Raw genomic sequence first — 27906 nt, 5'->3', positions numbered from 1 at the left:
CTGGGAAGCGGTGCTCATGGTAACCAACGTAAACACCATCCACCCTTCGCCTCCTCCTCCTCGTCGCCTTCTTCTCGGCTCTGCAGTAGCGCCAATTAGAGCGAAAATGGCAGGCATGGTTCGCGGCGTGGACCAATATTATGAAAAGATAACATCGATCCAACAAAGCATGCATAAAAGGTATGTTTTTCCCTCTTTTTTGAACGGAAACACGGCCTGGTGGAGACCGCGGGCTCGAGTTGTGATCTCTGCTGCCCGGTAGCCTCCTCCTGCCGCTTGGCACAGAAGGGTAACAAGCTAGCTGCTTAGCTAACCAGCACAGTCAGAGTAGATGGAGATGCTGTACAGTTAGCTAGTTCATTACGCTGTTTACGTCGGGCGTTACATTGAGCTAAAAACAGTTATGTTGAGGTTGTCCTTGCGGGTAATATAATTTAGCTCAATTGAAAGCTAACCTGACATAACTGTGACACGTTAGCGTCGGCATATGAGCCTCTGAGTGCCTATGAAGCTAATATTCGTGCTTCTTTGCGTGGAGCTAAGTCTTACATAGACATTAAACATACGAGTTAAGGTAAATGTATGCATGTAATTCATATCGCTTATATCAAAATTAGCATACGCATCACACGCTTTTGTTAATGAGTGAATAGATGAGGATCGATAATATTGCTGTTAAGTCAGCCACCAAGTAGACATGCTGCAGTGATAGTTGCTGGTGACAGTTCCTCTGACTTGTGTGTGCAGGGAGAAAAGGAGGCTGGAGCTGGAGAGGGAAGTGTTTGCTTACTCCAGATCTGACAAAAGAATGTAAGTTTAGACTAACCTCGTTTACCTCGTTCTTATCCCCTGACTTTCATATCAAGCGCTAACTTTAATATATGAGACATTTAATTAAAGTCCTCACTGCATATCAGACAGTATTTAATATTAGATTCAACACATATTTAATTAGTATGCATGCTGTTTATACAGTATACTGTATAGATGCATAGTCATGTTAGTACTTAAAGTAGGTCTTGGCATTTGTTTTAATTAATGTATGAGTAAATTTATTAATTTTATGTTCAACAAAAAAATATCACCCCAGCATTCAAATGTCTTCCAAGCACAATGCACCTTTGGATTTGAGCGGAGCATCCTGTTTTGATTGTAAATTGATTCTCATAAATATTAACATGCCAGGTGAAAGCAGCAAAGCTGGGGTTGATACGAGAGTCGAGAATCCGATTTAAATTTAAAACATATTGTGCTTAACCTTTTCTTGTGGAAAGTCTAGCTCTTATTTTTTGACAATGGTCCTTGATAATATTTCTTGGAATAATAGTTCTCCACTGCCTTCAGCTCACAGATAAAGTGTTCCAAACTGCGCAGTTATCTCAAGGAAATCTGTGACAGGGAAGCACGAGCGAAAATGAGAAACCTTGAGCTTCTGAGAGATGTGGAGTGCATAGAAATTAGCATGAAGGAATATAATCCTGACCATGGCCCCCTGCAACAACAAAAGGTATGACACACACGCACGCACAATTTCACGTGTTCAGTAGAATCGTTTTTGTAATTATCGAGTCAAAGTAATCTGAACAGCTGCTTCCTCCACTGAGGTTGACGTTTTCTCTAAAACATTTTATTATATTAAATCATCGTTAGCTCATTTTTTTTAGAAAAGCACTTCTTCTCACAGCTTACCAAATGTACCGACTTCAGAACCAGATCAATGACAATAAAACACAGATTTTCAAGGAATGTGTATTTATTGATGAAGCGCCTTCCTCCATGTTTGCCTCAATGCCGTGCTGCAGTTGTAACACAGAGTAGGAACATTTGCTCACAGTTGCTTGATGTGACAATAGTAAACACTCAAACTGTGCAATTTATCACGACAAGCAAATGAACGAGGGAGAAAACAATGAGCCAGTCAGATTATCACTTAAAACTCAACGACAGTGCTTGACAGCTTAATATCAAATTAACAAAATTGGCTAATTATGACTCGCTGAGTTAATTGCCCAATATAGAGACTCTGAAGTGCTCCAGAGGTTTAGTCATTCTCTCCCCTCAAGCAGTTGGTTTATTTCCTCTTGATGCTTTATGAGTCCTGCATGTTTGTTGTTATTTTGCTTGTCCTGTTGCTCTTTGTTTCCATTGTCTAATGTCACCTCTACTTTTCTGGTTTAATCCTGATGTTTTGGGGACAAAGAAAAACAGCCTTCCTCAAATGGACAGGGAATGAAGTGACACATGCTGAGGTGCATGCATTTATGACCATTTAAGTTTAATTTTTGTTGCCACGGGTTGTGCAGAAAGGTTCAAATGCAAGAGTGGACGAATGAGGAATTATGAAAGCTGTCTTATAAAAGGTCTGCTTCTCTAAACTGTCATTGTTTTGAAAAAGGGTGGCATGTTTGAGCTAATCCAAGTGCCCTCAGAGAGGCCATTAGGCTTTTTTTTAATTGGAGTTTGGATTAAGGCAGTTAGTCTGGCCAGTCAGATAAATGTTAAAGGGTGTCAGCAGTCGCACAGAGGACACTCACTCGGGAAAACCTACTGTGATTGACTGATGCTTGATGCTGTCACTTCTGCCTTCATATCTTCTGCTTTTACACCACACGCAGATAATATTCAGCACCACCATCACAACATTGTAACAGACAAAGCCTCGTGTTTGCATGCAGTGCCACACGTCAGATAAACGTTATGACCATCTATCTATCTGCTCTTATCCTTGTGTATCGTTATGTCCTTACATCTCTTACAGACTGACTTTGTCAAAAAGATTTCCAGTTTTATGGAAGCAAGGATGAAAATGCAGCCTGACACAGCGAAGGTAATGCTAAAATGTACAACAGAAAATCTGCATTAATAAGAAAAGCTTTTGTGTTCGGAAGTAGCATTGTTGCACATCATGTATTTTATACATGTCACATCTTCCGCTGTGTATTGTGTGACCTCTGGAGTGCGTGTGCGCGCGTGTGCTGTTCACACTTATTTTTGTACGGTTGAAAAATGACACTTGGTTTTTTTTTTTTATGTTGGATCCTTCTTTTTTGAAATGTTTACAAGGTTTATGCAAATCTCAGTTCTATCAAGCTGTGTTTTCAGGTTTAGAACAACAAAGGAAAGTAGACATTATGCCTCGTAAATCTGTAGAGGAGTCTGCGTTTAAACTGTGTATCTGTAATAGCACAGGTGTCTAATCCTAGCTGGTGCATCTGTACAAGCGATGTAGTTCAAGCCCATAGCTGCTTTCTCCCTTCACTTAAAGCAGTTAAAGCTCTTTTAGATGAAATGTCTAAGACATCTCATAATAACTTGGAGCATGCTGTCTAGAGCAGTCACTTGTAACTGTGTGCAAAACCCCCGTCAGCCTGTCGATATTGTAATGAGCAAAATGGTACCGTCACTCCATTATGCATACAAGCCATTGGCTGGCAGTGTGCATGTCCCTCAGGCTGCAGCATTCATTAAGGGAAGCTTACCGGGCTGAAAGCTGGAGACAGATGATAACGGGATATGATTTTCATATTTAATACATTCCTTGGAAGAGCACACGCGTGCCGCAGATTGATAGAAGAATCAATTGCTACTTTAGTGAAACACTTTCTACTTTGCCCTGCAGCTACCGATGGAATCACTCAGCCAAGAAATTAACTTTTCCTCTTTTTTTACCTACTTTGTGGATCTGCTGGGCAGGCTGCATGGTTTACAGTGAATGTTATTAAGCAGCTAACTGTTTGGTATTTAAGACGCTTATCAGAAAAGAAACAGAAGCCATGCTTTTTGTTATTATGTTTGGAGGGAGGCTTTTTTGCTTCACTCTCTCCCCCCTTGGTGACATTGCAGACATGAATCAAAACTTGTCTGAAGGATTTCTAATAAGATGAAAAGTTAAAACACTGATCCCAAGACATTCTTCTGAAAGATGTTGAAAAGAATTCTGACCTTGGCGCAAATGAGACACACTTATTTAAAATGATAAAGTGGGTAGTTATCATACTTGAGCTGAGTTTCTTTCAAATTTAACCAAAACAAGAAATTTAAGAATTTCCAATTGTATTTATGCCTTGAAAAATGGCGTTTTTATGAGGCAATGGAACGTGTTGTTGCCAAAAATGAACATATTTCACATATTGATTTTTTTCTTATATTTACAGGTTGAAGCTGAGCATAGGCAGCACCAGGACAGCTCCCTCTCTAACCCAGCTCAGGATTTAACACAATCACCGCTTTTTATGGGCCGCCAGACCACCAGAGGGTCTGACGCTGAAGCTGGCACCACAAGTGTACACTCACACCGAGCATTGCATCGTTCACCCAATTGCAGCATGCACTCCCGCGAACGTCTACCAAGTGGCCTTTTGAAGGACTTCAGAGTTGACGGAGAGGATACTGCCAGCAACCGAGCACATTTATCAGATGACATTTCAGGCTCAAACGAGTCCCCCGATGGCTGTAATTTGAGTGACAAACATGAAAGAACGTTGGCGGTGCTCCCATCTGTCTGTGCCTTAACAGCCACAGCTGGCAATGTGCCTTTTGGAAGTGACGATGAACAAGAACCGTCACCTTTGGTGACCTTGATGGGACCTGAGAAGAATCCGTCTCCCAGCTGCAGTAGCCCTATGAAGGCTAACAATTCTCCTGCAGAACACGCTGGCTCCCGTGAGGCGGCTCATCAGCCACCCATAATGGAAGATGGAGAGAGAGGTCTCAGCCATTTGATGCCTCAAACCACTTTGGGAAAAGAAGCTCGGGATGCACCAGGTTTGCTACGCTATTCCTTCCATATTACCTCGTGATATCTCCTTTTCTTGTCTTTATTGAAATTGACAGTTGAAAGCGCTTTATTTGACCCCTTTGAAGATTTAAGATAAGCCTAAATAAGTGATGCGTCGCACTGTGTTTACAATCAGGTAGACGTGAGAGTGTCAGCACACCGAGCTCTGATGTGCAGTTGTCAGAGAGCAGTGCTAGTGACCTGTCCATATCTCTGACGCAATCTGAGCTGGAAGAGGATCTACCAGAAGGTGTGGCATCTGAGAGGAATGCCACTTCAGCAGGGAGTGATGATCGCAATCAGCACAGTCCTGAATCATCCCTCCACTCTGATGAGTCCAAAAACACACCACAGTTCAACTGTGAATCCTCGGCTGCGGCGGTGACCTTGGAAAGGTACAGTGTGAACGACTTCTGTACTTTGTCGTCTGGAAACGTCAAAGTGCATCGATGGCGAAAAACACGAACATTTTGGTTGCTTTATGACACATGCTCTTCTTAAAACGTGCACAAAGCAGCCAGTATTTATTTCCAGGATTGAAAGCTAAGCAAGCTGAGAAAGGAGAATGTTGGGCATAGCCATGCTGAACCACAGAGGGCTGTTAATGATATGAGCAGGTGAAGACACCGTACAGTCCTTGCTAGCATCACATCAGAGGCTGACAGAGAGGATTGTGGGAGTCACGGTCCATGCCACCGTGCTCTCTGTAGCTCAGCGGCAGCTGCGGTTGTGGCGGTGATGCATCTTATAGGGAGAGCTCAGGACCTGTCACCAACAATATTGCCATAATCCAAGATAATGCTGTAACAGAGCAATTTTCTGCTTGAGAGACCTCAGGAAGTCCCCAATGGAGGAGGAAATTTGTGGCACCATAGAGTGTTCTGGAGGGTGGGCATGTGGACAGCACTTACAGCCACAAATCCTTAGCGTGATGATGGCCTCTGAGTTGAAGGATCATTTTGGATGGGTTTAGAGCCACAGAAAATCCCATGTGAATGTTTTCACCAAAAGCCTCTGCGTTTTCCCTGCAGTATGCAGTATTGTATGAACAGGACCTCTTATGCTCTTGAAAAAGAAAACGAAAACTTCATTTGGTGTCTAATTTCTTTCTTTATCTTATTCCTATAGCATTCGTTCCAAGCGCTCCATGTTTGTGTCCTGTCCTTGGGTTGTGCACATTGTGCTTATTTAATATTATGTGCTTTATTTTAAGACGAAGTACCCGGTTGCACAAATGAACATAATAGTATAATTGAAAAAAAGTACATTATTTTACTGGAAACAGAAAGAACAAAATTCTGGTCTTTATGTATGAGAAGTAGTATGAAGGGTTTTATTTTTTCTCTCAGAGTGTAGCATGTTTGTTTGTGCATGACTGTGTTTCTGTGTGGTCTCTTGCACTGTTTATAGCGTGACCTCAAGAGGAACTGCAGTTAGCCTGTGCCGGGAGACGATGGTGGGGGCTGCAGCTTTCATTGTTAACACGGAGGGCTTCTGTGTATGAGGAGAAAACCAGAGGCTTTGATGTAAAGCTCCGAGAGCATCCAGTCTCTATCCTCTCCCTCTACCGCTCTCGTTCTGTCTCTCTCTTAAGGTTAGAGTTTATATCGCTCCCTCCGTTCAGCTCACAGTCAGGAAAAACAAGCCTGGGCAATTCATTAGATTATCCCATTATATTTCTCCTCCAGCATGGCTGGGGTGAGTGAGAGTATACGACTGAAATATCCTCCAGGTGTTTTTCTTCGAGTCTCAACATAATGGCCTCGCTGTGTCCTGTTCTCAAATATGTCGTCCCTGAACTGCACGTCGGTTCCGCGCGATTGGTGACAGCATGTCATTCAATTATTAGTTGTTAAAAATCCAATTCACGTCTAAAAAAAATTAGAAATGTTTTGCGGTGTCATTCAGGCATTTTTACAGACATGCCTCAGTTTGAAATTCTCAGTGACGTGCACGTTGTGTGTGCGCTCACGGTGCGGTGGGACACGTCCCGTATTTATTCAGGCTGGCGTTGCGTCGTTACTGCTTGTGATCTATTTTTCCATTCCTGTGAGTGCTGGATTCACCGCCTGCGCCAGCACGGTGAGATTCTTCTGACACCAATCACTCATCGGTGAGGCCATTCCGTGTGGTAAATCACCCCGGAGTCAGTACTGTACACTGTAGAGCAATATCACTGCAGAGAGGCTGACCTCTTCCTCCTCGCTAACAATGCGCTCCTGATGATGTTGACATGGGGACAACAGCAGCATCTAAAGTGAGGTTGGAGACCTTGACATGAAAGCTGGCAACAGTACAATGAGAGAGAGAGAGAGGTTTGCAGAAAAACACAACTAATTTCCTCTCTAAAGGTCTCTTTTTGAAGAGCATTGACAAATAAAGTGGAAAGAGAAAGATGACTATTTCAAGGCCCACGCTGACGATAAGGGAGAGGGAAAAAAAGATCGAGCTTTTGCCTATGCTACTTCAGCCACACTGAAGAGGACTTAGCACAGACGGATTGCACACTACAGAATGTCATGGATATAATTCAAGCTGCCGGCTTAATCAGGATGTTACCAGGAAACAACCTGCAAAAAAGAGGGAGCAATTGTTTGCTGACCCCTAACCCAGGAGCCCATTACAGATTGTCATAAATTCTTTTTGGCCCCTTTTATGTAGGGGGGCTCAGGATCTCTCGGCTTGGGGTTTCTGGGAGAATTCAATGAGGCCCACCCAGAGCTTAATGCTCAAGAAAGAGATGGATTCCAAATATCCACATGCATTAGGCATCCATTTCTCATTTTGCAGCCTCACACCGGACCAGATTAAAGTATAAATCTCTCACCAAAAGAAATGATCTCGAGGCCCCTCTTTTTTTTTTTCTTTCTTTTTTTGGAGCCTTGTCCTTATACATTTTAATGTAGGATGGTGGTAATGTTACAGTTGTTTCATGTGTTTTCATATATTAATCATATATTTATAATAATGCTTATTTTGCCATTTCAGCGTATGTAGCTTATTTGAGGTTTTATTTCACTAAGTTTTGCAACAATAGGCAGCTCTAGTTTTGAACAGCAGTTTTCCCCAAGCTTTCCCAAACGACCTGTCATGACATGTGGCACACACACTTTAAATCGTTGAAGTCCTGTATTGTGGCGGCAACACTGTAATGATTAGACTCTTCCAGCAGTCCTTGAGTACCTCGAGGAAATTGCCAAGTCTCACAGATTTTTGAATCAAATGGCTTACTTTAAAAAAAAAAAAAAAAAAAAAAATCTCTATATATATACAAATGCCATGCCTATCGATCACATGACCTCCATTTTTATTTCCTTTCACTACATTAATGTTTTTTTTTTTTTAAGGCTCTCTCAGGAGGGACTCTTTCATCTGCTGGACAGCATCGAAGGACGACTCCATTGTGAACGGAATAGTGTGTACGGGGATTCTTCAGTTGATGGGAGGCGACTCAATAGAATTATCAGGTATACCCTTCCTGTCTTTCATCAGATTTTACAATGTCATCCCTCCCTGTCTGAACTATATGCTGGGTATATTTATTTAACGATCATGGAGCAGTTCATGCAGGCGAGGAAAACATATTATCCTTCTGCCAAGGGCTCTCACTTTGGATGAAGTGTCATCACCGACATGCTCACGTCTTTATTTCTAAGGGGTTTTCAAACACATGGGATTGTTCTAGTAACCACCCTGTTGAATTGTTATTGGGAGTCGGGCAGATAGAGGATGAAGAATGTGTTTCATTAGACTGGGCTTATTTTTCATAAGCCTTTTATATTTCATAGCGTGATTAATTTAGCCTAATTGGAGTTCTTGTTGTAAAGTACGGATAAATGTCTGGCAAAGGGAAGCTTTCTCACTCTTTAAACCCAGAACATACATATCCCCATCTGTGCAAACATGAGTGCTGTACATGATGTCAACAACATCTTCAACAGCAAAGAGAGTGGCCTTCTTGTGTCATGACCCTCAGTAATATGTTTAGTCTTGCTGTGATATTATGTGGGCAAGTGTGTATGTGCATTGATGTGTGTGATTATTCTATACTGTGTCTGCGTGTGTGTGTGAAGTGTTAGCAGCTGCTGGATGCACTCCTCACCCAAAGCTTGAGCCCAGGGCTCCATGGCAATAGCTGACTGCTCTCTATATATTGGACAGCCTTTGTAACGGTGGAGCAAGCCTGAATGACGAGGACCTTGAAGCATGTGGAGCAGTCATCCTTCATGAGCTTCAGAGGTTGTCATGGAGCACAGCAAAGGGCTGCCTGCTACCACAGGATCTAGTGAGTGCTCACCAGTCCAGCACTGAGCCTAATGAAATCAGGTAAGGCTCCTGGTTTCTCTGTGGATCTAACGCCAATTACCGATGTCAGTGTTTTTTTTTTATTATTTAAAAAAAAAATAATAATCTGTAGTTTATTTCTGCTTTTTTCAGCTTAATGCAACTTATGATTGTCAGATTGTAAAAAGACACAGTGGCATAAATAGGTTTTATTTATGTAAAGCTGTACTGGTCACATACATTTGTTCCATCGTGTTACATTTAAAGCAAAGTGCAACTTGTGAGATGCTGGAAACAGAAGAAAGATCTACAGTATATGTTTATGTGATGAAGTATTGTTTATCATACAGTGTAATATGGTGTGCGTTTTGTTAGGACAATGACATTTTCAACTCCGATAATGAAAAGTGCTATAACAGAGTAGCACAAATATCAATGCACTGCAAGCTACAGGTCAGCTGACTTTTCTTTTCTCTTCAGAGGGACAGTGAACAGACTTACAGTAAAGGTGATTTCCACTTTTCAGACCCAAGAGTGGATAGCTCCCTGTGCTTTTTTCTTTTTTTCTTTTTTTTTGGACCAGACAGTGGGGGATGGGGCACGCACTTACACCTGATGCTGAGATATTGCATGCTACCATTTGATACAGTCTCCCTTGTCCACAAATGTAAAGGTCATCTTTGGTGTCACCTTGTGTGGTAACACTGCACGGGTGAATGTCATGAGTAAATTAAAATGCCCTATCTCTGACTTCCAGTCCTTTGGATAATGAGTAGTTATACTCTGAGCCAAATCCATGCTCTGCTTCACAACTCTATTGATTTCACCGAGACCTTCCTTGCTATATACTCAATCCGGCGAAAGACATGTCCTTCTCTTTCCTGTGGAGATACCTATTGGCTCTTTGACCTTTTATTCAGTTTTCAACCAGGAGCTCTATCGCCGTGTCCGTGTATTCAGTGTTAACTGGAATTCATAAATGATCTGTATCCTTTAAAGTGTTTTAAGATGGACTAGCAAGCAGCCTTTTGAGAGTTCTTCATCAAAAATAGTGTGACAGACTTCAGATTCAAATGTCTTCATAGAATGGTCAACCTTGCAAGCTACCTCAATTTTCCTGATAATCAAAGAATCTTTCAGTGTAAGGGGGTATAATTATGACTATTTGCAGGTATCCTATGCTGTATTCGATAAGAAAGCCTCTCTGTCTCTCCCACCAATCCCACCCCCACCCTTACCACAGCGCCAGCCTCCCTCCTGATGCTGCTCGGCTGTGGGATCGCTGGTTCAAGCACGCCCTCCTGCTCAAGGAGCGCCGTGTCCTCAGCGCTGAGCGCCTGGTCCAGCTGTTCACACCGCTGCTGCTGGAGCGCCATGCCACTTACAGCCACCAGGTAGCGTTGGAGGCACATGCACTGCCGCTACACACACACACGAATGGGAGGTCACACACTTGCATTCACCCACACCCGAAAGCGAGCGGACATAAACACACACGTGACCGCAGGAGTAAAATGCCTTCTTTTTTTCTCTTTCCGAAAAGGCAAGTGTTTTTGTTTCTTTGCATGTTTTTTTCTTTCTTTTTTTTAAGAAAAGAGCTGTAGTTGGAGTGCCCTCTTTGTGTCTGGTGTTTGAAACCAAGCCCCAACTGCCTACTCATCAGATTGCTCCACACGTTGACCTAGATAGAAGGGAAACCCTGACCCATGCGCTAATCGCAAATTACAGCCCCTGCTTGGCTTCTTTCATCTCATGTGGAGTATTCATCTGAGAAACACTTGCTTTTAATTTGGTATTAACCAAAAGTATAGCCATCAGCTGGGTCCGATTGAAAGAGGGAGCCATTTGGACCTTCTCCACAACAGACAGGATTATTTTAAATTTCCCACTCATTGACCCTGTGCAGATCATGCTCAATTAAACAAAGACAGAAATTACAATTAATATTCGCACTTAGAGCCCAAAGACAATGTCAAGAGATTTGTCATGAATCCCGCTTTTGTTGAACACGTCCCATTGTATCTGCAGGAATGACCATATACGCATGAAGGTTTTTTGTGTTATTAATTTTTGCATCTTGTTGAGGTTCTTGTGGCTTGGAGATCTTGCTCCAGTGTCCCCGACGCAATGAGAGAGGCAAAGAGGGAGACTGTAGAGCCTCTTGAAAACATGAACTGACAAAAGGAAGAGAAGCACTGCCATCTACATCATTGTGTCCAAGTGCATCAGGAAAAGCCTGAGCGAAAATCTTTTTCTCTCTTTATCTCTCTCACTCTCCGTCCATCTACTCCATCTATTCCTCTCTCTCTCTCTCTCTCTCTCCCTCTCTCTCTCTCCCCTCTGTCCTCGCATACAACAGCTTACTCTCCACACACAAGAGCAAACAGAAATTTCCATTCACGTAATGCCACACAGCCTGGCTACCCCGACAAATGGGAGCATGCAGCTCGCATGCACACACTCAAAGAGGCCCTTTGAATATTCAAGTGCTAACAGTTGCATTCATTGATATTTAAAATGCAGTGGGTCTGCGAGAGCCCTCAACCCACGGTACATTTGACTAAATCTAAAAAAAGAACAAAGACGGATATCGGGGACAAGGATCAAGACAGTTTTTATTGTGCAGCAGCATCAAATACCAAGTGGCGAGCTCAGATTGGCATGTGTTTGCCTCACTTCCCCTCTCAGAAAATGAAAGCATGCACATTGTCAATGTTCACTGCGACCTACTGATAACAACTCACAATGTACTTAAAGTTTGTCACTGTCAAAATCCTCCTGATCATCCCCACCATATTAGTGCTCATTAAAAGTAGCAAATGGCCATCTGAGGCTGAGAGGCAGTCTTTGATCACAAAAGAGAGATGATGATGGCAGGATTTGATATGGGGGAGGGAAGAAGGAGAGAAAGGAAATCGGTGTGTGGCATCTCCCTGCTCCTCATCTCCCCGAACAGCTCCTCTTAATTGTGTATCCTCATCTCCCCAGAGATAAAAAATGAGCTGGAGAGGGAGGAAGAGAGCAGTTTGTCTCAATTCTCTCAGCAAAGAGGGGAGATATCTGGAATGTGTTGCACATTAACGCCGGGGTGATTGCATTCTTTAAGGCGCTTCTCTAATCTCATGGATGAGAAGAGAGGGAGAGGAGGGGGAGAAAAAAGTGTGATTGAGAGGGAGAGCGGGAGCGAAAGTGTGCGAAATAATCTGTTTTTAGTTAAACGAGTGAGAGAATTTGAAGTTATTTTCTCCTGGCGTTTGAACACGCACTGCAGCTGTACCTCTGTGCAAGCAGCCATGGCCAAAGTAAATGACTTGCCTAATCGGCGAGAGTTCAATTTGACACTTCCTTCACAAAATGGGAACAATTAAGAGTGTGGTTTTAATTTGTGCTGCTCGCAGGCCAAAGTGCTGCTGAGGACACTTGTGTCCCGGTCCAGTGAGGAGTGCCCCTCAGCAGAGGACGAGAGTGACTTTTCTTCTTCGCCTGGTCCTCCTCCTCTCCTGGCTGACGGTGACATGAAGCCCGCCCGGCCCGGACAGAGGCATCAGATCCGAGGTTCCTGAAGATTATCAGCACAATTACAATAAACATTGGAAATTCCAATTAGACTATCAGCTATCTGGATGAGGAATGGCTGCATTTTCTAACAATGCCTTCAGCACTTGTTTTGGTCTTTTCACGGCCGGCTGTAGATTCCCACAAACATCCAAACATTCCACACTGAGATAAGTCCAGTAATATGTAACAAGACCTTTAATTGGAACAAATGTTAGACCACTGCTATTTTTTACAAACCACCTCTGCAGAGAACTAAAACTACCCTTTCACAAAAGAAATCAATTTCACCATAGAGCTTTTTTTTATAAATCCCTCACAGCCCAGTTTTCATACAGCCTTCTATTCAGAGCTGAAGAAAGACCCCCCATTCCCATTTCTATCCCTAAACTCCCTTCCTCCCTGCCACTGCTTCTCACTATGCGCTTCCCTTTCTTACAGAACTACAAAGTACTGAAGAGGACAGCCAGGACGAAAGCCCTGTGGAAAGTGTTCCTATTAGAGGTAAAAAGGCATCGCCGGTGCCTCAGCATTCACACTGTCCTTATGTTGTGGTTTGTTTTCTTCCCACTGCAGTGAATAATGGGCTCTTTTACGCAATGGCTGAGGCAGGATGATCAAGGTGAATCCAGGGTCAAAGTCCCACCTGAAGAGCTGTGCTAGTTCTCTCTAATTATCTCCGAGAAAACACGAGCTATGTTTTCAGCCTGGTCTGAGGCATTCTGACAAAATTGATAATTCGCTCGTCCGGCATAATGCGGCTGCTTTAATTGTCAGGACGCCAGGGTGGGAGGCGCAAGAGATCTGTCATCGGTTCTCATTATCTTCTAAACAATGCTCCGGCAAGGCTGGACTTGAAAAATACTAGATGTGAAGGCATCCTGGAAGCAGTTGGTGTGCTCAGCCCTAAGCTGCACCTCTGAAATGTAAAGCAATCCTATATTACCCTTGGCTATTAGATTTCCTACGGTGTGTTTCATGTGTCTGCATCCCTAAGGTGCACAGCCAGCAAAATGAGTCCAGTTTCCAATCGCTACACTTAATCAAAAGAGTCATAACCCGTCCAAAAAAAAAAAATACATGACTAAAGATTTTTCAGGGGAAGGGTTTTGCTGTGGTGAGCGACATCAATGTCACAATCAAATACCATGACCTTGGAACTGTTAGTAATTGCCAAGACATGCACGTCTGTATGTCTAGTTGGGGGTGTTTTTAGACTACATGTAAAAGCAATGGCTGTATTAAGTGCTGTGGGTGGAATAACACTGGAGATTGCCCTGCACTGGAAATGTTGTATGGGTTTTAGAAAATGATTAAAAGTGGTACTTTTATTACGAAACCGAGTCAAAAATGTTATGACTTGTTCATGCAAGATCACAATTTCTCTTTGTTTTGATATGTGTATTTTAGCAGCATCATTGAGACAACAGCCCATTTGCTATGCACTTGTGTTCTGTTGGTTTTTGCCAGTGCAGTCTTTGCACTCCTTTCGAATATGATACCTACTTTAGTGCGCCGGAAAGTAATTATGAGTGTTTTTTTAAAACAGGAGATCAATCATTGCCTTCCTGGTAGGGGATGCTGAGAGTGACATGCTGATTGCTGTCTCATGGAAACTGTTGCTACATACTGTAGGCTAGAATCAACAGTTTAGCTGGTCGAGCACAGTGTTTTCAGCCACTCTGTTGAGCAGCGAGACCAAAAGACTTAGCTACTGAAGCGTGTTGTCTCATCAAACACAGAAACCTCTGAAAGTTGGAAACCTGGGTTTTAAGCAAATATTTAACAATGACTGTGTGTGTGTGTCTGAACAGAGACCAAAGCATATCAGTTACTTAAACAATCAGCCATGCAGGAAAGGCTGCAGAGTTCTGAAGAGGAGGAGGAGGACGACAACGACTGTGGCCTCTCAGGTAGGAGATGCGACTCCACTCTACCAGGCAAGTAGTGAGCAACTGGAGCCTAACCATTGGTCAACACTGGCCATATGTTCTCGCAACACATGCTAACTAAATGACAGTCAAACAGAAAGCCCAGAGCTGTTAGTCCAAGTTTTCGTAGCACAACCTCAGCACTCATAGGCTTCAACTCGTCATGTCAAGTGGATTCTAAAGAAAATATGTATAAACAAATAGAAATATCATTCCTCTCATATGACCACGTGTGCATATTAAGAGACGCTAACATCAGTCTTAGCTGCTCATAAGCTGTACCCTAAGTTTCTATATTAATATGCGTTGTAGATTAGCTTGTGTTGAGATGTCCAAATTAAATGGTTTTATCGGGCCCTGTTTGCTCTTTTAAGGAATAAATCATGGCCATGAAGAGGACCTGGGGAGGGCCAAACGCTTCTCACATCAAGACCCTTACCCTCGGTAAGAACATTGTTATTATTCAACGGGCCACAGGAAATGGGCCACCAGACACCAAAGTGGTTGATGTACATTTGCATGGCCACTCTCATAATTCCCTGTTCATTTCCATAAGATCAAGGGGCCACCACCCATTAACTCGCTTACAAAGACAAAAGGCCCCTGAAGCCCCTTTCGCTCACTGTTCACTGGGTTCAACCAGGTTTTAGAAATCAAAAGCAAAACAGCCACCACAAAAAATAAATTGGAGTCATAATATCACTGTCTTCAGGCTTGTTGTCAGAATGCAAACAGATCATGTCAAGAAGAGAATCAGGGACAACTATTTTGCAAGAAGGGGACTCAAGTGTTGACAAGGACAAATGTCCTTTCATTTTTCGCCCTTGAAATGCATTTAGGCTGCTCAAATCAGCGCCCTAAGTGGGTTGGAAAAGAAGATCTAATGATAAATAGCTTGGTAGAAGCTAACACCATCACAGTTGCATTTGAATATCAACACGACTTCATCAAATCTGCAATTGCATGTCGGGTCCTCAGAGCACCTCTTCACTGCGAACCCATTTGGGCTGTAGTAATGGCTGGGTAAACGTTATGAGGAATAATCTTCTCTGATTTCATGTGATTACTGGGCACCACGCTGACACAAGGGCTGAAGTCTCTGTCTCCCTGGCCTGGCAAGCAGACGCTCCCAGTCTGCCTATTAGCCCGGGGAAGGGCCTAATGGGCTGGCTCTATTGTGGTCCTCATAGCTGCTGATGTCTGCCACTGCCAGCCCCAGTGACCACCCTCTTTAATAAACATGAGCCAATTTTCGGGCCCAGACCCTCTCAGATGGTGCCTGTCTCCCTGTCATTAATGTGCATGGGAAGCCCGCAATATGTGCGATTAAACAAAATTTACAGAACCAAAAATGCAGTGAGCAGTGATGAGACACAAGTTGTGTGCTTAAGGAAAAGTGTACAAATGAGCTGTGTGTGCCCGATCTACGGTCTAATCCCACTAGGGTTTGGAGGGAAGCGGCGGCAAGAGCTACTAGTGACCATCATGCTTTCTTCGGTCATCCAGTGATTTCCCATCTTTTCTTTGCTTCTCCTGGACGCTTAGATTTAAGCATTCCACTTACCACAGTCACTTCTTGCGCTTTATTGCTTCCACAAGTGGTCTAGAAGCCCTGCACTTAAGCAGAAGCATAACACTGCAGCATGCTCTTACCCTGCTTCTCTCCTTTCTCTCCGTGTCTCACTCTCTCTCGCTCTCTTGCCCTTTCTCCATCTCTTTGCCCCTCTTCCTCTCCGTCTTCCTGCACCCCCACCCACGCTCCCCTTTCTCCGTCCTACTTGTTAATTATTTGCTTTATTTTGTCAGCGAGCTGATGAGTGACATCAAAAGGAGGATGGAGCTGGACTCAAAATACAAAAATGGCTTCCTCTCTGTTGTCTTAGACAATAATTATGATTTGCCAGTTAAGCCTAGACTACAGCAGAGGGATTGTAGTTTAAAGCAGAGGCTTTGGTGCAAAAAATGCATTTATAGCCCTTTGTGAGGCTCCTCATTATGTGTGGGCCCGATTCATTAAGTAATTGGTTTGCAGTTGTTTACATGAGTATTAAGGCCTTCTATTCAGGGCCTTTGAGAGATACATTGTGCAAATGTTGCATGTTATGAATGCAGAATGAGAGGCGGGGGGCCAGTCCTATTGGCCAAACACTGCACTCGGCTGAAAAGCGAGAGAAAAGCACTGGGTGCTGCTTTGCATAGCAATGACTAGGGCCTTAATAAGCTTTACAGATTAAATACATGCAGTCTATACAAGATGCAAAGAGATACTCTTAACACATTTATATGTGCTCATTTCACTATTATGGCGTTCGAGAGAATTGAGGTCTTTCATATTCTTTTTTTCCCTCTCTCTCTCTCTCTTCCTTGCTCTCTCCCACACAGTGTTTTTCAGTCAGATACTTTCATAGAATGTGCTGTTTATTGTATTATAACTCGTGGGGAAGCGACTGATTTGTCCATTAGAAATCTTTTGCTGTCTTTGTGAGTGGCAAAGTAAAATCACTTTGTGGTTGAGTGGGGATGAAAGGAATAATGCACGAAGGAGTGAGTCTTAATAAGCAGCTGCACTCCATGTAAAGACCACTTGTTCCCCTTTGTATGCGAGTGCATGCCACTGCTTCCTCTCGTGCAAAGAATCATTGTGCTCCTTTCTACTGTAGGCATTTCAGATGCCACTCCTTTCTTATTTTTATTTTGGGTTTGTTAATACCTTTTCATCCCCCCCCTCCATTTTTGATCCTAAAAAATGCTTGAACACATGTGCACGCACACACACACACACACACACACACACACACACACACACACACACACACAAAATACTCCAACCATCAGCTGGTGTGATGATTGTTGTGCCTAGTGCCTGCTTGACAAAAACCTTGACTCAACAATTAGTGGTTTACAGCTTTGCCTTGGACAACAGGATGTGCTCAAGCATTCGACCTCAAATCACTCAGAGTGTCAAAATCAGAAGCTCTCTCTCTCTCTCTCTCTCTCTCTCATGGGGAGGCGATGTGTGTGGATCTCTGACAGCTCACTGGGAGGAGGGATGGAGGGGTGAGAAAAGGGACTGGAGGGGAGGGGGCGCAGAAAAAGAAGAGCGGGAGATAGAGGGAGACAGAGAGACAGACAGTACCAGACAAAGAAGTAGTGAAAGATGGAGGATTTCCTGTTCTAAAATCAATGAAAACACTTTAAGATACTATATAATCATGAGCAGTGTAAGACATAAGGAAGCAGATGGACGGTCGGGCACATGGCAGCGTAGAATCTGTACTTCTGGGAATATGTCTGAGGGACAATATAACAGAAACAGACAGTACATTTGGTATTGATTTCTTTTACATGACAATATATTACTTGGTCTCTCCCATTAGTTTAGATTAAAGAATCAGAACATCCAGGCCGTAACAGGACAAACAAGACAGTGACTGTCGAGGAAGCCAGCATTTAGAGGCTCCAGCCAGAGGAGGTCACTGTCCTACATTGGCTGCCTCTGACCAGTCAGGAATGCCTGCTTGCTCCAGAAAGGATTAAGTTGGCTTTCAGACACTTTCTGTGCTTTTTATTTGCTCAATTTCTTGTTTAGTTTAGCCATATATATATATATATATATGTGTGTGTGTGTGTGTGTGTGTGTGTCTGTATATATATGTGTGTGTGTGTGTGTGTGTGTGTGTGTGTGTGTCTGTATATATATGTGTGTGTGTGTGTGTGTGTGTATACACACACACACTGCTCAGTATACGGTCAATACAGCAAAACCATGCAAAAATCACTGTCCTTACATACATTAGTTGTGACTGCTTTGAGCTGATAGAGGCCAAAAAGATAAACAATGGACATAATGTTTGAAGTCTGTGCTAATTTATTAAGCTGTCATTTCTGATGGTGTTATGTTGCGTTGGTTTATATTGTAACTTCATTTTCTCCACATTTAGAAACCTCATGATGTGCAAAAAACAGGTGACATGAGATAAATGACGTGTCCTTCAGCCATCCCTCTCAGTGGCCGTCTCGACTGGACTGCCACCAGTCAGGAAGAGAGCACGCTGTGTTGAAATCATTGGCCCAATACCTCTTCCTCTGAGCTGCAGTACTTACTCATTGCCAGCAGAGAGCACTCACACGTTAGAGAGTGCCCACTCACAGTGCACTCACAGTTGCCTCTCACTGTTTGCCCCCTACTGAGGGCTATATCCTGCTACCATTCAGGCCTGTTAGAGTACATCTAAACGGAGCCGAAACAATGTTTCTGCGGGGTCATAGCTGGGATGGGAGTAGGAGTTGATGGGAATGATGAGGTGATGGGTCTCCCTTTACCTTTAGACAAGCACCGCTGTGCAAAAGTGCTATTGTGCTATTAGCATTTGTGTGTGGGTGGCAGGAGCTTAAAAAAAAAGCCAGGGTAAATAAAAGCAGTTTTCGAGCTAGCGGTGTCTGCAAGGCAGTATTAAATGCTTGGTAAGCATTATTTCCTCCAACAGCCCTCAACATTCCCAAATGTGACTGCTCAGCAGCTCCAAGACACATATTCTAATCTTGGGAATCACTTTAAACTGCGGTTTGAAAGGAACTGCTATTGTATTTTATTTTGTCAATATATATGAGGACAACACTGTTACAACTTAGTTCAGATGTGTCGTCGCAACCTTTTATATTTCTACATTTCTGTGCTACTTTAACTGGAGTGCACGTTCTGTACAGCAAGCAGGTCTTTCTTGACACAGTTTAACGTGTTAGTCTCAGCTGACCTCACATGTGTTGGTCAGAAATTTGTCAGTAGTAGTTGTTTATTTGTTTGGTAGTAGAGGAGCCTGAAGATATATCCAGCCAAAGATGTGGTGAAGCAGAATCAGGATGCTTCTCTCAGGGGCAAACAAAGCAAACAGGATCTCAAAATGTAAACAGTGGTCTCAAACAGACTTTTAACTTGCACCAGAGTGCCTCGGATTCCCGTAAGATGAGTAATCATTGTATTATTCTGAAAGAAACATGCCAGTTTTTTTTCACAATTTCATCCTTTTGTACATGCACTGTGCCTGAGATATGTGGTAACATGATTGTCCTGCTTTTTATGAATGTAAGTGGTATCTGCAGATTGTATCACTGCATTACCAGCCAGCATAACTTGTATTTTTGCAATGTGATTTAAAAAGGATGTCAAAATCAGCAGCTTTAACTCAGAAAAGCCACCGTGGTGCAAAATGACAAAACAAGACAGAGGTTTGATTAAGGAGACGCACAGACAGCACTGAAAATATCAGCATTTCCCTCCAAGCTCCAATTTTGTAATGTGTGTAAAACTCATCATGCAATTTGAAAGCTCGTTGTGGACTCAGCGATGCATAGCAGACACAAACTGTAACTGTTAAAACACGAGATAAACAACAATATGGAACAATCGCAAAAGGCCAGAGGAAGAGAATGAGCGAGGCAATGGAAAAAGAGGACATTACGACGGCTGTAATTTGCATCATTTCACACATTATATTCACCTCTGTCTACCAGAGCTTATAAAACACTGGCCAGCCCAGTCTTACATATTCAGATCATTGCCTCAATTAAGGGAAACTCAGCAGAAGATGAACTGGCATAAATGTTTATGGAAACGGAATATTAGATTGGTGAGGTCAGATCCAGGCTGGGCTCTCTATGGTAATAGCCCTGTCTTGAAATCAGTCCTGTCCCTCACTGAAGTGGAACAGCTGATAGACCATTCCCATCCCAGGGGGGAAGTTCAAGAAAAGAAAAGCCTAATTTACTCTCTGTAACAGCTATTATTGTGGCAAAGGAGAGGAAGTAATCGTATAGATTATTGCTGTATTTTTGCTGCTGCAGCGTCTGCTCGAGATCTGTTTCCCCAACAGTTGGAAATGGATGCACTAGTCCTCGCAGTGCAGTTGTGCTTCAGCGTCTCTGCTTTATCTCTTATGCGGTTTAAAAAAGCTGAATGTGAATAGCTGGCAGATGTCATTTTTTAAAAATGTAGATATGTATGTATTCCTCACCCTAGCATCCATCCTTTATATCGTCCAAAATCCGCCTGCGTATAATCACCTCTGTCCTGACAGGAAAAAAAAATCTCATTGTCACTTTTGAACTTATTTCTAATTTTATACGCACCTTCCAAAAACTCCAAATCACGCTCACACCTTACATGCATATTGAAGCACTTTGGGTTCACATGTCCGGTTTTTCCTCCGACTGTACAATCACAAAAAACTAGAACATGATTATGATGATGGTGATATTGTTTTCTTTCATCCGAGTCATTTTGGTTCCAGCCACCTGTCAGCCTGGTATGGTCAGCAGGTAATGATTCTGGCAAGTAAAAACGCTCACATGCGCTGCTTCTAAACATAACATAGTCTAGTAGAAACCAAAAACAGTACCTGGACTCAAAATAGGCGACATAGAATGAAATTACCATCTGTACTACTCTCCTTTCACCAAAATCACACGACTTGATGATGCATTCACCAACATACACATATTTTTGCAAACAAAATCATCTGTTTCAGCAAAAACACGACACCCTCGTGTGCAGTGCACCTTCGGTTTGCAGGCAGATTGACTGATTATCCGTCATTGTGTCTTTACTTTCTTTTTGTTTTGGGCACATTTGCTGGCATTTTGAGCACCTAAGGCTCAATGTGCTGTCTGAGCAGATGCAAGAATCATCCAAATGTCCTGTCGGAAGTCCCATCAGCGTGTGACTACAGTGGTTATGTTCCAGTGATTATACTGGCTGTATGGTATATTGCTTTTAGCACAAAGCAATCTGTTCACAGTTACGAATGGGATGGTGCATCCTTGTTCTCTCATTCTGCCTTGAGTGGTGCAAAGCAGCAATATATAGTTTAGAAGATAGCTATTGGAACGCAGCCAGAGTAATTTGGTCCTTATACTCAATGTACAGTCACATGTGCCAAGACTTGGCTGAGGCAGAGATGAGGAGATGAGGGTGATTGAGAGGATGACAATCAAAGAGGTCATGGGTTTGAATTGACGCAGATGGAGGAACATGGCCACACAATCATTTATTTTAAGCTACGGCTCTTCTGCTTAAAACTCGCTATCTTTTTTCTTCCTGTTTCCAAGAAAAGCGGCAACGCAGCTCCGATATAGAAAGTCCAAACAAATACGCCATATGGATATGTATGCTAACCTGGGAGATGATGAGGCTATATTGTGGGGTTTTGAATAGGCTCTGTGATGATGTAAATTAAAGAGGAGGCCTTTAAAAGTGGAATGGGGGGCCTTATTGCATATGCATTGAGGTAGATCAAAGCCTTTTCGGAGGTCACACATTTACATAGCGATATTACCAGAGCTATGGGAACCTGGCAACCCTGTCTTTGGACTATTTTTGAATAAAGAGGGCCTTGTGGAAGTCTTTTGGCACTATTAGAACAGGAGTCAAGGAAGTTCCCTCTGCTGCACTGTCTGCCTGCCTTTTTCCTCCCTTTTAGCTATTTTTGGTGAGAATTGGTCTCTTTTTCAGAGAAAGCCTAAGGTAATAACTTTACAAGGCTAATAACTGTCTTTGTGTTTCCAGGAAAGAGAACACAAACTCAAAGGCTCATTCTGCTCTACAGTCAAAAGGTGAGTATAGACAAAGCCATTTCAATTGCGTGTAAAGACAGTGTCAAAAAAGGTTAATTACACCACACAGATCACCGTAAAGAGCTTCATGCGTGAACATGTATGAAATTATTGTAACTTTGGAGCCTCACAAGAACACCAACTGTTTGATTAAATTTCTCTGTAAACGCAGCAATACCTTTTGAGGATGTGTAAATGAAAAAAAAAAAAAGACCTTGAAGCCAAATTGAGGTTCCTGAAAGCTTAGATTTATGTTGTCGGCAAGCTCTACCTAATCTCCTAATAAATAACTAAAACAGTCCTATTTTAGGGAAATGTCTGCGCTCTTACATCAGTGATCAAAAGTTGAACTAAAGCCCATGGAAATGTTTTTAGCTGCTCTAAATAATACCCTGAAAGAGTATTGTTGATTCTAATGGGGGACAGCCAGGCAGGTGCCTTCTTTATGACATTTCTAATCATTTTTTAAAAACCAAAACACACTCTATGAGTGTCTAGTTTTAATGGAGGCACATTGTACACTGGGCCTGCTAGCAGTTCATCTACAGACCTCACATCTGTAATTATGTTAATACAGCTGTGATCAGATCACCCAAGATGCATTCAATTACCATGCGTGAACAAGACTCCAAGTTTAACATGTTAGACTGTGTAAAGGTTGGATCTTAAGATTTTCACGCTGAAATCAAATTCAAGGTAAGCTATAGCTTCACTGCATTCAAATCCCAGAATGCCTGTAAAGAGAGTGCTGAACTGACTAGATAAAGAAATTATGTCAACAATGTAAAAGGTTACACTTCATGTGACCCATGGAAAGAAAAACATTCTGCTCTAGTAATGTAATCTTGTATTTCTTTTCTCTATACCTTTTCTTGTGTAGCTCTCTGGGGAGAATCAGATGACAGCAACTCAGATATTGAAGCAGCCTTACGTCCTCAGCCTTTCAACACGAACAACGACGACATTGACGACTTCTGTGACTGATATTTCCCTGCAGATAGTTTTTAAATGCACTACATTATATCACTGCAAAATTTCAGGCAGTTTGGCTCACAGTAATTCACCCCCTGACCGTTATTTTAGTGGTCTGCATTGTAAATCATATGCACACTGTATCGTAAAAACAAATAATAAAGTTGACAGCTCTCACACTGGGTAAAGTATGTGAAGAGTTGTCCAACACTCTGATGTTAACCCTGCTTCAGTCTCTTTATCTGAACAACTCTCCCAGCTCATAATAACAGCTCGAAATAGATTAAACTGATCTTTTAAAGCGATTTGTTTGCACTAGGCTGAAAATCATGCATTTTGAATGCTGCAAGCATCTCCGAGTGCTCTACCTCCAGCATGCTCGAGTGTAATGATGTGAGTCACCTGTGAAATGACAAAGCACAATGGCCACTCTGCACGTTGCTGCGCGACCTGTGAACCTGCTGAAGAGGCCCATCTCCCAGGGCACAAAGTGTTGTAGCGCTAACAAACTCAGAATATTTAGAACCTTCAACAAACCCTCTACATATATTTTCCCAGCTGCTTCTTTAATAACCGTTCTCATGCTACAGAAATACAAAGATGCATGTTTAAATTGTTCTGTATTATTGTGCAAATGAGGCACAAGTAGCAGAATTGTTGCTGAAACTACACGCTAGTCTTCTGCAATTTAGGACTTTGCAGCATGTTGAATGTTCTGCAGCTATTAATAACTCAGAGCTGCTGTGTGGGAGGCTACATTCCCAAGTTTACATTTATAGTTCATTATGTCTGTAGTGTAAATTTCCAAAACTGCCATTCTGGGATGTGGTAAAAGCCCCTGGCATTCAGTGTCAGCAGGATTCCATTAGTCAGCTTTAGGTGACTTTACATGCCTGAACCTTTTAAAGTAGGACTCCACATTCATTACCAATAATGGCTTCAGACAGCCCTGACCCACCACAGAAAAGGGACTGTGGCAGAATAATTTGGAGTTTGCTAAAAGGCTCCCTAACATAATATCCATGTTAAGGAGCATGTCAACAGATACTTGTGTGCGACAGATAGCTCATGGTGGAAGTGGAGTTACATTGTACTAATGTGGACTAACACAATAACATTTTTTAAAATAACTTCTCTGATTCTGTGCCAGAGAGACGACGACGATGATAATATTCAGCTCATTCTTTTTAGAGCGTGTTTAGTCAGACTGTCACAGGAGGAAGGTTTTATCTTGCAGTTAAGGGGTGCTATCCAAAAAGTGCCTGACTCAGTTACAGTATCGGCTTTGCCATCAGGTTGACATTAGACAGAGCTTAGTTCTTACAGCAGTGCTTTTGACTGAATGGATAGTGTCTCCGGATGTAGATTGTCTCAATAATGAGGGAGTATGGGAAACATTTTTCTTATGATAGTCCCACAAGACCACTTCTGATTCCAATGCAGAAAGCACTTTCTTTTTAGATTTTGGCCCTGAACATAAGCACTTTTCTTAATAAAAGCAAATAATTTCCGGTTTTAAAAAACACTGGAATCTGAGAGGTCGTCTTGAGTGAAGCCTCGCCTTTAAAACATTCCATACCTACAGCTTTGGATGATTCAGTGGCTATATTGAACCTAGAAGAGTGCCACAACCCCTGAGCGCAGCTGTTACACAGATACCAGTGACTCTGGGTGGAAATGTGTCCTGAAAATCAACAGGAAAATGCTTTTTGGGGGATTGAATTTCTGGTACAGAAATAATTCAACAGAGTTAATGGACTGCACGCTCAGCCTGCAACACAAACATACCCAGTATTAATGATTATATTATTATTATAGTGTAGTGATTGCAGCAGAGATTGACATTTTTGTAAAAGTTAAGATGATTGCCGTCCGAATGGATTATAAAATACATGGGTGGGTGTGAACTTAACAGTTTCTTGTGTGTTTTAATTTGGATTCAGCTGTCCTTGCAAGCACATGTCCCTTTCAGATGATAATAAGCACAGCAACCTAAACAGAACAACTGTGAGAAGCAATGTCAAACTGAAATTCTGATTCTCTGTCCTTGAGGAGCTTTTATTTTTTTATTTTTTTTTCTGTCAAATTTATGCCATATTAGCAGTTAAATGGGCTCACAGAGAAACCCCTTTCTTCACTAGTTTCAAAATTGGATAAATAAGAATTTAGAATGATGTTTTGTTTCAGTGATCGCTAATTGCTGAAGCAGTATGTCTATTTTTTAATGAGTGTTTAACATAATGTTCTGTAACTCATTTAGCATTCAGTGGCAATTGAGAAATGCATTTTAGCAAAAGGAGTAAGCACAACAATAACATGCACAACAACCACGTCTACTGGCGAACATTTGAATACATCTGACACTGAGTGCCGCGTCTACCTTAACAAAGGTCAAGGTCTGACAAATACAACGTCTGTATTGGTAACCTGTCAGCTGTTTGACAATTCAGCAGACGTTTAAGCACTGATAGGTAACCCAGATATCACAAACCAGATACTAGACAGCCAGTTACCAGCATGTTCAGCTTGTTATATAAACTAGTGAATTGCACATAGAAAATAACTTTCGTTAGTGCATTCCAGTATTTGTGATTAACTCTTTTAAGCGAGTCCTCTAAGTCTGCTTGAACACTTGTATTCATCTCCTAGATTTTCCAGAATTAGCATTGTAGCAGTGTTGTATATTATTTAATTCAGTTTAATTTATAGAGATCCAACGATTCCCCCCTGAGCAAGCACTTGACGAAGGCAGTGAGGAAAACCTTTCTTTAACAGGCAGAAACCTTGAACTGCCTATCAGGCAGACTTTCTTCTTTTTTTATTTAAACAGGGAAGGTCATTGAGAGCAAGCTCTCTTTGCAATGATGCTTTGATAACAACAGATACAAATTACATCTGAAAATTACGGTAGATATAAAACAATACAGGTGCATGAAAGATATATCAAGTTTCACAACAAACGGGCAAGGACAACAGTATGAGAGATAACATCAATTCAGTCCTTCGACAAGTCAGGGACGCTTTCTGTTTCCACAGTCTGATTGAGCATTCAATGAAAAATAGAGCTGCTAACAACAAGAGCCCTGGCTCTAACTGATCAGCCCCTATTGACTTTGTAGGATCAGTAGAAAGAAGAGCAGAGACACTTCAAGATTCGACAAATGCTTCAATGGAAGAATCTGACAGCCAAATTTGTTTGCCCAGCAAGTGCACTATGATTACAGGAAGAGAGAGGAGATCTGGTTGAGTCAGAGAGGAAATGAGGTGAGATTGAACTCAACTTCAACTTCTGATTTGATGTTTTTAAATTATCAATAGCGGCACGGTAGCGCAGCAGGTAGTGCGCGTGCCTCACAGCAAGAAGGTCGCTGGTTCGATCCCCGGGTCGGGCGGGGCCTTTCTGTATGAAGTTTGCATGTTCTTCCCGTGCATGTGTGGGTTCTTTCTGGGCACTCTGGCTTCCTCCCACAGACCAAAAACATGCTCATTAGGTTAATTGGTGACTCAAAATTGTCCCTAGGTGTGAGTGTGAGCGTGAATGGTTGTCTGTCTCTATATGTTGCCCTGCGATCGACTCACGACTGGTTCAGGGTGTACCCCGCCTCTCGCCCATCGACAGCTGAGATAGGCTCCAGCCACCCCCCCACCCCCCACCCCCCACCCCCCCAACCCCGAAAGGGATAGTCCGGTATAGAAAATGGATGGATAGATTGAAATTGTCAATAGTGTTAGTTAAACAGTTGATGTTCCTAACACCCAGGGGAAGGCGTTCTGAACCATCATAGCTGGATATCAAATCAAATAAATCAAGTAAAATCATCTGCTGGTGCAGAGGGTGAACAACAAAGCTCAATAACTCGTACTTTTCTATTATTTTTCCCCAGACCAACACTTACTGCAAGAGCTCCAGAACGTTTATGCTTGGAAATAGAGATAAACAATTTCTCACAAAAAATGGCAATGCCACCTCGATTAGTAATGTTGTAGTTGTGTTGTAGTAATGTAATGTCAGTTTGTTGCACCTAAACTTTAAAATACTACATTTTGGATATAGTATTCTGCATATTTATATGGACAATACCTTAGTTATTGTGATGCACAAAGCTTTGCATGCTGGGATCAACGCACTGAGTTTCCTCCAAATTTGACTCACAACCTGCAGACAGCTAGTATCGGTGGAAGCTGGTGCACGGTCGTAACCAGGCTACTTGGATTAGCATTGGCGGGTGCAGTGGTACAGCCCCCTGGCTGGTGATGAAGTACAGACACGAGGGAGCTTGTCAGATGGAGAATTGGCTCTGGATCTAGAGTTGCTGAATGGAGATTTGTGATTTCTGGAAACAACATTGAATGTAACTTTATGATTTTCTCCAGCACAACCTCCACTCAATGGTGAAGGAAATGTTTATAGAGCAACCATCGGTGAAAAGAAGTTAGCTCCAAGTCAGTGCCATCACCCCGGGATTCATAGATGGAATGTAGTGTCTCTCTTGAACTTAACCACTGAGGCCCAGATAGAACAGGCAGGAGATGGGTCAACTGTATCAGGGTGTATTACCTTCGCTGGTAGACTGATTTAACTTGGGATGCTCCATTGAGACTAGCTGGGATCTGGGGTCTGTCTGCAATGGAGAAGAACCAAGATGAGCTGCTACTCTCTCTTGATTTCAGAGATGAACAAGGAAGTGACCCTAATTTGAGACATATCCTATCCTCAGTTTCTGAGAATATATCCTGTCTAATGTCAAGCTGATGGCAGAGGTGAACATAAAGACGTCG

The 27906-nt window shown here is 42.4% G+C and overlaps 1 protein-coding gene across 1 annotated transcript; it reads left to right on the top strand.

The window, feature by feature from the left end:
* On the top strand, positions 1–23347 carry kiz (kizuna centrosomal protein). The gene is made up of 15 exons (XM_070979972.1): positions 1–180; positions 748–810; positions 1345–1507; positions 2759–2827; positions 4155–4764; positions 4914–5172; positions 8125–8244; positions 8939–9103; positions 10305–10455; positions 12460–12616; positions 13058–13120; positions 14431–14529; positions 14922–14991; positions 22109–22155; positions 23036–23347. The coding sequence occupies exons 1-15, from the start codon at positions 17–19 to the stop codon at positions 23137–23139; spliced, it is 2304 nt and encodes a 767-aa protein (XP_070836073.1). The 5' UTR covers positions 1–16; the 3' UTR covers positions 23140–23347.
* The last annotated feature ends 4559 nt before the right edge of the window (positions 23348–27906 follow it).

Source organism: Chaetodon trifascialis, chromosome 14 (genome assembly GCF_039877785.1).
Source record: "Chaetodon trifascialis isolate fChaTrf1 chromosome 14, fChaTrf1.hap1, whole genome shotgun sequence".
NCBI classification, from domain to species: domain Eukaryota; kingdom Metazoa; phylum Chordata; class Actinopteri; order Chaetodontiformes; family Chaetodontidae; genus Chaetodon; species Chaetodon trifascialis.
This window is presented reverse-complemented; position numbering and strand designations above follow the sequence as displayed.

Coding starts and splice junctions, on each gene's coding strand:
- kiz (XM_070979972.1), top strand. CDS start 17: ATGGTAACCAACGTAAACACCATCCACCCTTCGCCTCCTCCTCCTCGT. Junction 8,245..8,938: donor CGACTCAATAGAATTATCAG/GTATACCCTTCC, acceptor TATATTGGACAG/CCTTTGTAACGGTGGAGCAA. Junction 12,617..13,057: donor ACAGAGGCATCAGATCCGAG/GTTCCTGAAGAT, acceptor CCTTTCTTACAG/AACTACAAAGTACTGAAGAG.